The 12,783-nt window shown below is 40.5% G+C and overlaps 1 protein-coding gene across 1 annotated transcript in view; it reads left to right on the top strand.

The window, feature by feature from the left end:
* Positions 1 to 9,931: 9,931 nt before the first annotated feature.
* LOC118384704 (limbic system-associated membrane protein-like) overlaps positions 9,932 to 12,783 on the top strand; it is a 1,031,328-nt gene continuing 1,028,476 nt past the window's right edge. Inside the window, exon 1 of the mRNA XM_035771464.2 lies at positions 9,932 to 10,162. Within this exon, the coding sequence (XP_035627357.1) occupies positions 10,099 to 10,162 (64 nt within the window). The 5' untranslated portion in view covers positions 9,932 to 10,098. The remainder of the gene's footprint in view (positions 10,163 to 12,783) is intronic.

Here is a 12,783-nt window from a genome sequence, read left to right as displayed (position 1 = left end):
AGTTTTGAGGGAGCGTGCAATTGGCATGGTGACTGCAGAAATGTTCACCAGAATTGAATGCTCATTTCTCTATCATAAGGGGAGGCTTATTTCTCTATCATAAGCCTCCCCTAACATAATATGAGAGAATTTCGCAGTACGTCCAACGGGCCTCACAACCGCAGACCATGTGTAATGACACCGACCCAGGACCTCCACATCTGGCTTCTTCACCTGCGGGATTGTCTGAGTCCAGCCACCCGGACAGCTGATGAAATGGAGGAGTATTTTTGTCTGTAATACAGCCCTTTTGTGGGGGGGGGGGGGTAAAACCCAGTCTGATTGGCTGAGCCTGGCTCGCAAGTAGTTGGGCCTATGTCCTCCCAGGCCCACCCATGACTGCGCCCCTGCCCAGTCATGTGAAATCCATAGATCAGGACCTAATTCATATGAACTGTAACTCAGTAAAATCGGTAAAATTGTTGCATGTTACGTTGTTTTATATTTTTGTTCAGTATAGTTGGTTAGCTTTAGCTACCTGCATATTCATACAGCTATAGACAATCAATTTGGAATGGTAGTAGTATGAGTTGAGATTATGCCGGTTCATTGTTTAGCTAGCTAGCTACATGTCTAAACAACAGACTCCACCTGGCCAGATCATTACATGACTCATCAAATTAGCCAGGTGTGTCTGTGGGTGATTACAGCCACCTATTATATTTCATGAATACAGTATGTGTACATGTCTAAACAATAGTGACCCATTCACTTCGCTAGATGAGGCTGGGGGGTGGTTATAGCACTTCTTTCACATGACCCATCAATTTAGATAAGTGTGTCTGAGTAAGCGTCAACTAATAATTATCTGGACACTTTCTGTTTTTGATATTGCTACTCTGCAAATACGCATGTAAACATTTCACTGTACCACCTTCTGTATCCTGTTTCCACCTTCTGTATCCTGTGCATGTGACAACTTAGATTTGATTTGATAGAGTGGGTATTTACTGGAGACGGTAGACTCAAAAAATGAGGGGTTCAACAGGGGTTCTTCTAAGATTTTCAAAGTTCTTTGAAGAACCTTAGGGTTCTTGGCACTGGAAATTGCCCCCAAAAGTTTTTTTTCCCAAGAATCTCATAGAAGGTGGGGTTCATCGAGGAACCTCCTTAGTTGATGGGGGTTTTGCAGGAACCTAACTGCCCAACTCGAACATTTGGATTTTAATTTGAGGGACAGCAGGTGCAGGCACTTAACTGAAAAAATGTAAAGATCTCCTCAATTTAAGGTAAGGTTTGTCCCTTGTAGGATCTAAATTGATCTTGTGTTGTGATGATACCATCTATATTTTCATATGTAGGCTATAAGATTATGTTGAAGACTAGCTGTATTGGGTGCAGATGACTGAACTGCTCACTTTTGTGTGTATGTCTGCAGGTACACAGACAAGGAGGCATACAGAGATATGTCTATTGGTATTGGCAGATCACATGGTACCATTTTCCTCCCTTACCTCTTCAATGAATATCCCATAGTCCCCTACATTATGGACAAGGTATGTGTATGAAAACCATTATCTGAACAGTTTTTGTTCCATTCACATTTACAACAAAAACAAAGGTATGAGTGCTGTTGTGTGCATGCTTTGTTAAACATCTATATAATTACCGTTTTTTGGGATTCACAGACTTCACCGTCCATACACCTCTGATGAATATAACAGGAGACAGGTTCGATAACCAAGCACTGCAAAATCATTCTGGAACATCAACATCAACACGCCAGAGGATATAGCCACTGGACTTGGGGCTCTGCTTTGCCACTGAAATCATAATAAACTCTGACAACTAAAATATGGTGTTATTGTCTATTATGCATATTAATAATAATAACAATGGGGGGTTAGTTCAAACAATTTACCCCAAAAACATTCTTCAAAAGGTTATTTGAGGATCCATTGAAAGGGGTTCCCATGCAGTTTCAATTTGAAGAAACCCTAAAGGATACTGCAGGAACCTTTTCTTTTTAGAGTGTAGTGTGAAGAACAACATGACCTGCACCAAAGTCAGATTAGGATATAGGCCTACCTTCGACACTAGATAGTGTATTTTTACCTGGAGTTTTCCCTTATTGTAGGCTACTACTTTTACCACTTTTAGTCTTAATATTTGGCTGTTTACAGTAGGCGTACCAAAACATTCAAGGGCAATTTTCAAAAAAAAAAAAAGTTTATCAAAGCAGAATTACTTTCCGATTGTTCCTCAATTGCAGTGTATGATGTACCATTTTGTAGCTCTGAGTCTCTACTTTTATCCAAAGTAAAAAAACACAATTTAAAATGTTGCTACATAGGACCAAATCCAGGTGTTGGTCCAAATATTGTTCAGTAGTACCCAACATTAGTGTGATGATGTGGTCCTTCTGTGGCTCAGTTGGTAGAGCATGGCGCTTGTAACGCCAGGGTAGTGGGTTCGATTCCCGGGACCACCCATACGTAGAATGTATGCACACATGACTGTAAGTCGCTTTGGATAAAAGCGTCAGCTAAATGGCATATATTATTATATTATATTTAGGGTGTTCATTATGAATATGACACATTTGTGACAACACTTTTATACGTGAATTGGAGCTGGCCCACTGGCATCAACCAATATACGACCAGGTAAAGTGGGAGTTGAGACATCATGTAGAGATTGGTAGAGGACAATTTAAATTCGAAATGATTCAGTCAGCCAATAACTGTAACAATCCCACTCTACTAGGTCTCATACAATAATGGCATGAATTAAGCTCCAGTCCAAAGTTAAAAAATAAATAAAACGCACATTAGAATTGGAAAAATTCACCAGACTGAATTGGCTCCTGTGAGTCTCTCATTTATTTATCTATAGGCTCCTTAGCTTCTGAATGCTGCTTTCAATCAAAAGACTATCAGGAGTCAAGTCCCGTATGTGTCGTGGCTAAATGTTGTTAATATTCTAATTTTGATCCATAACCTGTGAGAAAGGGAAACATTTAGTAATAGATTGTAGTAGAATAACTGGAGAGAATAATTTGTTCAACCCATTTGAATTCATTCATTGGTGCCTTCATTAATTTACAGTTCCTAAAAATGTATCCTTAAAACATACATGTTGGCCAAAAATACTTTCCACACACACACACAGCAGATCTACAGAGAACACATTCAGTAGAAAAAGTAGCAAAACTCCAACAGGCTAGAAACGGTATGGATGTTACTTACAGTAACTGACAGTCTTCCTAATTAATTTTCTAATTTTAATTTACTTTGCCATTTCCAAAGATTGATGATAGGATTACACTATCCCAGTCCTAGGAAGAACAAAGTGTCTTTGAAAGAGCCTCAGACGACTTACATGTGTATATTCCTCATTGCTCTCTGAAGGGGTGTCGTTGGTAATTAATTAGCCTGATCACAGTAGCCTTTTATGTTTAGTGGCTCTAGTCCTAACAGAAGTAATGTGCTTTCAATGTACAGAAATCCAGTATCTGTTTTTACCATATAGCTTTCAAAGAGCTCTGAATACTTAGCCATGATCAACTCTGTTTGGGTTATCGATCTACTCTGGACAAGACTAACATATAGTGCTCGACTGACTCCACAAACTTCTTAGAGCTAGGCGATCCGCCAGCGGGACACCTGTCGACAACTTCTGGTGAAATTGGAGGGTGCGCAATTCAAATAAATAATAAATACAATTATGGATATTAAACATGTAGGTACATACAAGTGTCTTATATCGGTTAAAAGCTTAAATTCTTGTTACTCTAACTGCAATATCTGATTTACAATAACCTTTACAACGAAAGCATGCCATGCGATTGTTCGAGGACAGCGCTTCACATCAACATTTTCTACCAGCACAGGTTTCATAAATTAACAAATTGCGATGAATTCACTTATTTTTGGAAAATCTTCCTCTGATTTGCAATTCAAAGGGTCCCAGCTACAGAAATCCAAAAAGCTACCGCTAAACTTTGCTAAAACAAGTCAAAATACATTTCTATGTAATCCTCAGGTACCCTAAAATGTAATTAAACTATAATATTTCATACGGAAAGAAGTATGTTTAATAGGAAAGCGATATTAGCAGGTGCGCGTCCTCTTCATCACGCGCGCACAGACTTATTTTAGTACTGATTTCCTAGTACTATAACTCATAATTCTTCCTCCTTTTGGAAGAAACAAGCCTGAAACCTTGATCAAAGACTGTTGACATCTAGTGAAAGCCATAGGAATTGCAATCTGGGAGCTGGATTTTGATATGCCCCTATACCTTCCATTGTAAAAGCATGGTCCCTCTCTAAAAAAAACCCAATCTGGTTGGCTTTTCTTTGGATTTTCTCCTACCATATCTATTGTGTTATAGTCTTATGCATTACTTTAACATTTCTACGAACTTCAGAGTAGTTTCTATCCAATGGTACCAATTACATGCATATCCTGGCTTCTGGGCCTGAGTAACAGGCAGTTTACTTTGGGCCCGTCAGTCAGGTGGAAAAAAGGGACCCTAGCCTGAAGAACACGTTTTTCCTTCATGGCTAACTTGATGGAATTGTCTGCATGCAGTTTCAGGCTATCCTTATTGCTTTGATTGAAGTAGGCCGTGAAGCAATCACTGCTGAAGGCAATTATCATAAGCTAAAATCAGGGGAGGACGGCTCACAATAATGGCTGGAATGGAATGGAGTGAATGGAATCAAACACGAAAACCATGTTTGATACCGTTCCATCAGGTCATTATTATGAGCCGCCATCCCCTCAGCAGCAAACTGCAATTTGTCATTACTCGAAGATTAGTGCTTGGGGCAGGCAACCTGAAAGATCTCAGAGAAGCATAGTCAGTGAAAAAGTCTTAAGATAAATGGTCTTAAAGAAGGAAAAAAAAACTTAACTCTCTTTTGAGTAGACTCACTATGGCCATAAAATTCAAATCTGTACATTCGAAAGCCAATTCCACTGCTTTTTAAACTCTTCACCTCTAATCGGGGACTGATTTAGACCTGGGACACCAGGTGTTTTAAAATGAATTATCAGGTAGAATAGAAAACAACAGGTCTCCCACAATTCCAAGCACTTTGTTCACACCCCCTCAAATAGTTGCCACTCAAATTGCATTCACGTGTTTGTCACACTGAGCCTGTCTGTATGGTTGTGAACAGAAGAAATGTAGATGGAAAAAAAAATGGGATCCAGCCATGAAAAAAATGCAAACCACGAAAGGAATAGCAGTAGACACTTTGGTATTTTGTGTCCGACAATTTCGAATGAAGCTAATGCTTTTCCAATGGGAGTCATTCATAGACGGATGAATGACTACAAAGATGACTGTCCAACAAAAAACACAAACGGTCTGTCTTTTGGCAGATGCAGTTAGTCTGAACTTGTCCATCTGCATTCATTCAGCTAACATTTTACATTTGAGTCATTTAGCAGACACTCTTATCCAAAGCGACTTACAGTGCATACATTTTAATACTTTTTTCATACTGGTCCCCCATGGGAATCGAACACACAACTCCTGCGTTTTGAGATTGTCCCCATCATGGCAGATTCTTTTTAGGTCTCAATTGTCCTATTTGCGTTCAAAGACAAGGTTTGGGTATTTCGATGACCGTTTTCAAAATCATGTTTCTTCCAAACAATAGTGCACAAACTATATATACATGTATATACACACAGTTGAGGTCAGAAGTTTACCTACACCTTAGCTAAATACATTTAAACTCAGTTTTTCACAATTCCTGACATTTAATCCTAGTAAAAACTCTCTGTCATAGGTCAGTTAGGATCACCACTTTATTTTAAGAATGTGAAATGTCAGAATAATAGGAGAGAATGATTTCTTTCAGCTTTTATTTCTTTTATCACATTCCCAGTGGGTCAGAAGTTTACATACACTCAATTAGTATTTGGTAACATTGCCTTTAAATTAAATTGTTCAACTTGGGTCAAACGTTTTGGGAAGCCTTCCACAAGCTTCCCACAATAAGTTGGGTGAATTTTGGCCCATTCCTCCTGACAGAGCTGGTGTAACTGAGTAAGGTTTGTAGGCCTCCTTGTTCACACACACTTTTTCAGTTCTGCCCACATATTTTCTATAGGATTGAGGTCAGGGCTTTGTGATGGCCACTCCAATACCTTGACTTTGCTGTCCTTAAGCCATTTTGCCACAACTTTGGAAGTATGCTTGGGGTCATTGTCCATTTGGAAGATCCATTTGCGACCAAGCTTTAACTTCCTGACTGATGTCTTGATGTTGCTTCAATATATCCACATAATTTTCCTGCTTCATGAAGCCATCTATTTTGTGAAGTGCACCAGTCCCTCCTGCAGCAAAGCACCCCCATAACTTGATGCTGCCACTCCCGTGCTTCACAGTTGGGATGGTGTTCTTCAGCTTGCAAGCCTCCCCCTTTTTCCTCCAAACACAACGATGGTCATTATGGCCAAACAGTTATATTTTTGTATCATCAGACCAGAGGACATTTCTCCAAAAAGTACAATCCTTGTCCCCATGTGCAGTTGCAAACCGTAGTCTGGCTTTTTTAAGGACGTTTTGGAGCAGTGGCTTCTTCCTTGCTGAGCGACCTTTCAGGTTATGTCAATATAGGACTCGTTTTACTGTGGATATAGATACTTTTGTACTCGTTTCCTCCAGCATCTTCACAAGATACACTGCTGTTGTTCTGGGATTGATTGGCACGTTTCGCACCAAAGTACGTTCATCTCTAGGAGACAGAACGAGTCTTCTTCCTGAGCGGTACGACGGCTGCGTGGTCCCACGTGTTTATACATGCGTACTATTGTTTATACAGATGAACATGGTACCTTCAGATGATTGGAAATGTCTCCCAAAGATGAACCAGACTTGTGGAGGTCTACAAATTGTTTCTGAGGTCTTGGCTGATTTCTTTTGATTTTCCCACGATGTCAAGCAAAGAGGCACTGAGTTTGAAGGTAGGCCTTGAATACATCCACAGGTACACCTACAATTGACTCAAATTATGTCAATTAGCCGATCAGAAGCTTCTAAAGCCTTTTCTTGAATTTTCCTAGGTGTTTAAAGGCACAGTCAACTTAGTGTATGGTAACTCCTGACCCACTGGTATTGTGATACATTGAATTTTAGTGAAATAATCTGTCTGTTAACAATTATTGGAAAAATGACTTGTGTCATGCACAAAGTAGATGTCTTAACCGACTTGCCAAAACTATAATTTGTTAACAAGACATTTGTGGAGTGGTTGAAAAACAAGTTTTAATGACTCCAACCTAAGTGTATGTAAACTTCCGACTTCAACTGTATATATATAAATACATTTGACAGTAGCTTTTTGAGGCAGGCAATATATTAGCCCATGATGTTCTCTTATTAAGGAGACAACCATTACGCTGTTACAGGCTTTGTTTTTTCCATTTCTATCTTGAGTTTGGATGTTAGGTTAGTACTTCGGGGACACTGATTGGTGTTGCCTCATTAGTCAGAATGTGTTACACCTGTGCTGGATTGTCCATCTCGTTAGTCGGAAGGCGGTTCAACCTTGCTGTCCCAGGTAATGTTTAAGATGTGGCTCGCCCAGTGCTCCAGTTGTCTTGAGAGATGTGGAGGATTAATGCCTTAGGTTGGTTCTCCCTATTTGATTTCTAGAAAAACAATCCTATATCTGATCTTCCCTTTTCTTTGGTTTGCTTCTGGTCTAAGTTTGGTGTGGGTTTTTCTTTTGTTAGCCTCTAACTGGGCAAATTTATTGGGTGCTCACGGTGGGTGTCTTATTGTTGTCACTGACTCTTTTAGTTCCCCCTTCTGTGAGTGACTTTTTTGGGGGGTTTTCTTGCTGGGGAATGTAACAACCCCTTGAGTCTATTGATGCACTGTCAGTTTAATCTAGAGAGATCTGGGATTTTGCATGGGCTATGTCTCAATCTGCGATACAGCGGTGTTTGTCAGACCATGATACACCCCTCGGAAATCCGTATTATCACAATGTGGGTAGCATCCGAAAAGGTTTGGCCTGAAGTCAGTAATGCTGATGTGTCAACTGTCTGTAGTGTCCGAACCGTTTGGGCTACAAACTAATACGAACTCAATGTGAGAGGGGGAGTCTCTCATGAACAGGATGGTGTTTTGCTCTACTTTTATTTACACAAATAAGAAACTAACATACTGTTTCACACATTGTCACGTGACATGTTTGGGTTGAGCAAGCAGGCTGTGGTGTGCTCATGGTTATTTATCACTATGACCAGCATGTCTTCAATGAAATAGAAAAACCATGCGCGTCAGAGAGCTTACACGTGAGAGGTGTTGCTGAAAGAAATGATTTATACAGACAACTGAGAACTTGATGATAATTGACTGCAGTCCCTGGCCAGTTGCTCTTACATGCATCCTAATTGGATGCCTTTGCATGCTAAACTGCAGCAATCTCATTGATTACTATATCAGACAGTAACAGAAATACTATTCAGCCTTGAATGTGAATTGTGTACACACAAGGGTTCTCTAGCAGAACATGCATCATGAAAAGCTTGTGGTTCACATGGTGGTGTATAACAGGTAGAGAACAATATTCAACAAGGTGTTATGCATCACATCCAGACATCCTCCTGAGCCACTTTTGTTTTTCTTTTCAATTATTGAAGCTGTAATGTCTTTGGCATTCATACTTAACAAATGACAAATTCAGCAACACCAGTCATTTAGCTCACCGGGGTTTACAAGACGAGACTGAGCTGTGGAAGAGGGAATACAACGGCACGTTCAGGCAGCATCTGCTTTCATTGCCATCGCAATCTGGTAAGATTCAGTAAGAAAAATACATTCTTCATCACAACAAAAAGACAGTTGCCACACTGAATAAAATTGCAGGAATAGTCTGGATTAGCCTCGCTGTCAGTCGTGGACATGTACAACGGTAGATGAGAGGGCCGTGTTGGGTAGGCAGTAGAGAGAGAGAGGGATAGAGCACAATAAAGGTAAGATAATGTTACCTCTCCCTCTCTGCGCCGCCACTCTCCCTGTCTGTTCCTCTCTCTCGCACAGGCCATTTCCTAGTGAGTAAGGTTCCCTGGACTTTGATTAGTCTCAAGTGTCTTCACAAACAGCCCGCCTTCACCTTGCCCTGCAGGATGAATGAAGAAGGTCTCTAACCAAATGTCACTATTGGGATTCCACAGATTTCTGTGCTGCTTTCCTCCTCTCCTGTCCTCTGCCAAGTTTCACCTCTGGTAGGGACACAACTCATGAGGTACAGAGGACTGTAGTTGGTTTACAGAGGGTAGCCAAAGGTCATCCGTCTCTTGAGAACTGCTGTGTGGCTGTTGAAGGGTTCATAGTAAGTAGCTAGAGATCTCTTTCTACTAGTATGGGTTATAGTATGTTTTTGGACTATATTTTGGAAATAATGGTATTATCATTGATTGCACATCACATGCAACAAGAGAATCAATCTGGATTAAGTTTCTGATATAACTGTAATTGTGTGCATTTGCCCTGATTTATTGTCTTGGTTTTGTAGTAGCTAATGCATCAGAGAGACCTGGAAGTAATGGCTGGAGTAGCTACAGTGCTGTTAAGAGGCAAAATAGAGCATGGAAGTATGTAAAGTGGATCCAGACACCGAGACACTCATTCCTTAGAGTATGTCAGATGTGAAATCTAGAGGACAGGCATTCATGTGACTGTCAATCCATAAGGCCGTTGCTGAAATACAAATTCAATTGCACAATAAACAGTTTGAACCTAGGCTGCCCGGTTACACCCCCGTTCAGCATGAGTCCTATCCTTATCTATATCAGAAGAGTATATCAAACTTCCTTTTCTAGGTACTTGCTTAACCACTAGGTGGCATTGAAGGACGAGGAGAGGCAAGCGCTGAAGCGCACAACTCGTCGTAATCGCAAAAAGGCTGCGTTTAGAGCTCGCGCACTTGAGTGAGTTGTGTAGTGCTCTGCAGCATTAGGACATAGCCTTGGAGCTATACGCCCTCAGCATCATTTCTATCAAAAGACGATACTGCCTGCGCACGAAATTATTGCAAGAGACCTGCAGTAGACGTCCAGGAGAGGTTTTGGAGCTGACGAGGACAACATGAATTGCTTCTGGATACACACAATTTGGATCCCGGGGTTCTTTTTCTTCTTTGGATTTCAAGGTATGGGTTACAATCTAGTTCAATTTGTATATAATTATGTTACATTATCAGACACATTGCGTTTTTCAGTTTGGAGTTAGAGGAATTCCTTTTATGTACCTACGCCTGCTGAGCCTCTGCTTTTGGAGCTGCTCCCTCTGTCTAAGACTTATTATTTATCCCACGTATTTATGACGTTCATCCTTGCCAATTTTATTGCTCTCTTGACACGGTGTACTTACGCGCACAGGGAAGTAGGCTACACTTACACACGCAGAGGGGGAGATATTGACAAGTACTTGAAGATAGCACCCATACGATTCAGAGTGGGTGGTGGAGGAGGAGACGTTCAGCTGCGAGAGTTCAAGCCACCAATTATTGTATTATTTCTGAAGTTACTTTTCTGCGATGTCCCTGCTGAGTTTGAGTCTTGTTGCAATATTTTTTTCTATACTCTTTGTGGTTGTAGAGCTGACATTCCTCATGTCTGACTGAGAATGATTTTAGTATCCTTCGAATCTGATGGCTTCATCTGTCACCAGGGGCGACCCTTCATTCAGGGAAGGTGGTGCAATGCAACAAAATAATGTTATTTTGAGATTAATGTGTCACACATCACTTTGCAAACAATGTAATAAATAAATAAATAAATGGAATCAAAAATGTGTTAATAAAGCCGCATACAAACGTGGTCTCTTTTGCTTTCTTGAGTAAGGCAGCTCTAAAAATGCAAAAATGCAGGTGTTTCAGCATAGCTCAGTACTTTATGTGGTGGTAGGGCAGCCAGCAGAAAATACAGAGCGTAGGGGTCGGTAATGTTCTCTAGTTGTGCCGTGATTGGCTCAGTGTTCTGTCACTCATGGGGACACTACGTCACCGCCAAATCTAAGGGTAAAGCAAAAAAATTCAAGCCCCTTGTTCTGCCATATTATTACATTAGAAGTGCCCATCCAAGAAGGCTCAGGGTCAATGGCCACAGATAAAATGATGTCAAATCACGTTATATCTACAGCAGCTTTGATTGGACTGATCATACTTTCAACATCATACTTTCAATATCTAGCTAGCAAGCTAGCAGTCATCATTATGAGTCACGTCGACAATCTACTGGCAAATCCATTTTAATCCTTGTCATAGAAGAGAAATAATAGATCAAATGTTCCGGTGCTCATTGGACAGAAACATTACACAACAAGTTAGAAATGGCAAATCCAACAGTAAGTGGTCTGGAAGGAATCAATGGCTAACTGCAAGCATAGCAAAGCAATCACTAGCCTGTTATTCAGTGGAGTGGCTGTATGGTCCCAAGTCTGGGTTTAAGGGTCTCTTTTCCAAGCTTAAAATGTTATAAACATTCAACATTGGCCAATGGTGTCAATCCAGCATGACTTCTGCCGCGCTCAAAACAACTGAAAACTCAGAACTGGGAAATCTGATTTCAGTGAGTTCAAGACAACTGGGAACTCGGGGGGAAACAAGCTCCAACTGGTCATCCAACTCGGACTTGCGAGTCGGGAACTCGGGCCTCTTTCTAGAGCTCCGACCTGAAGATCACTGACATCATCATGATTCAACCAGTTTTTTTCCAAGTTCCCAGTTGTCTTGAAAGCACCATAAATCCAGAGAATGCCTGACTTTGATGACAAAATTTGCCCACGAAGTACCGCCGTGCCACCTTCCTGTTTCAGTGAGCACAGCACAACAAGGTGAGTCCAAAAATGTATTGTATGCTGCTGCATAAATTCTGTAATATGCCAGGGAGATATGTTACTGTAGCTAAGAAAGTAATACTAAGTGTATGTTGTGTAGTAAGCTGTTAGTATCCCATGTGCCTCATCCTAATAATTTGGTCCCGTTTCACCTTCTAATTTTGCCTCCTGTTCTGATTTGGTGGTGCACATGTAGCCTGTTTTAGAGAAATGTAATCATGTCATATTGTAAGAGCTTTCATTGTCTGCTTATATGCCCCCTTTATTTATCCTACGGCCCTGACTGGTGTAAGAACGGCCCATGTTCCGAATTGTCGCTGTACATTTCCAAAGTGTTGAACAAATAGTTACATTGACTACGTCCATCCAAGCTCGCTCATTAATGTCTTAATTGAAATGACGGATTGCCACTTATCTGCTCGTCATCCACTTATGCCATAGTTTGTACATCTAAATTGTCAGTAGAAACAACTTTGTTTATGCATAACAGCAATAGGCCTCCCTTGAACAGATTTCTGGTATTGTACTAAGGTAATGTCCACTAGTATGTAATCCCTCTCTTTCCACAGTTCCTTATGCCTGTGCACATCCCTGATGGCCTGATGGCAGCATCCCACTTCTAACACTAATGTAGCAAATTTGAGGGATAGCCTCCACAGGATTTGAACCAGCCTTATTCTAAAATTATTTAAATAAATGTTTTTCCTCATCAACACAATAGCCCATAATGTCAAAACAAAAACTGGTTTAGACATTTCTGCAAATTTTATTACAAATAAAAAAACGGAAATACCTTTTTTTACGTAAGTATTCAGACCCTTTGCTATGAGACTAGAAATTGACCTCGGGTGTATCCTGTTTCCATTAATCATCCTTGATGTTTCTACAACTTGATTGGAGTCCACCTATGGTAAATTCAATTGATTGCACATA

Source organism: Oncorhynchus keta, chromosome 1, assembly GCF_023373465.1.
Source record: "Oncorhynchus keta strain PuntledgeMale-10-30-2019 chromosome 1, Oket_V2, whole genome shotgun sequence".
In the NCBI taxonomy this organism is placed as follows: Eukaryota; Metazoa; Chordata; class Actinopteri; order Salmoniformes; family Salmonidae; genus Oncorhynchus; species Oncorhynchus keta.
The sequence above is the reverse complement of the archived record's forward strand: the minus strand, read 5'-3'. Positions and strand labels throughout refer to the sequence as shown.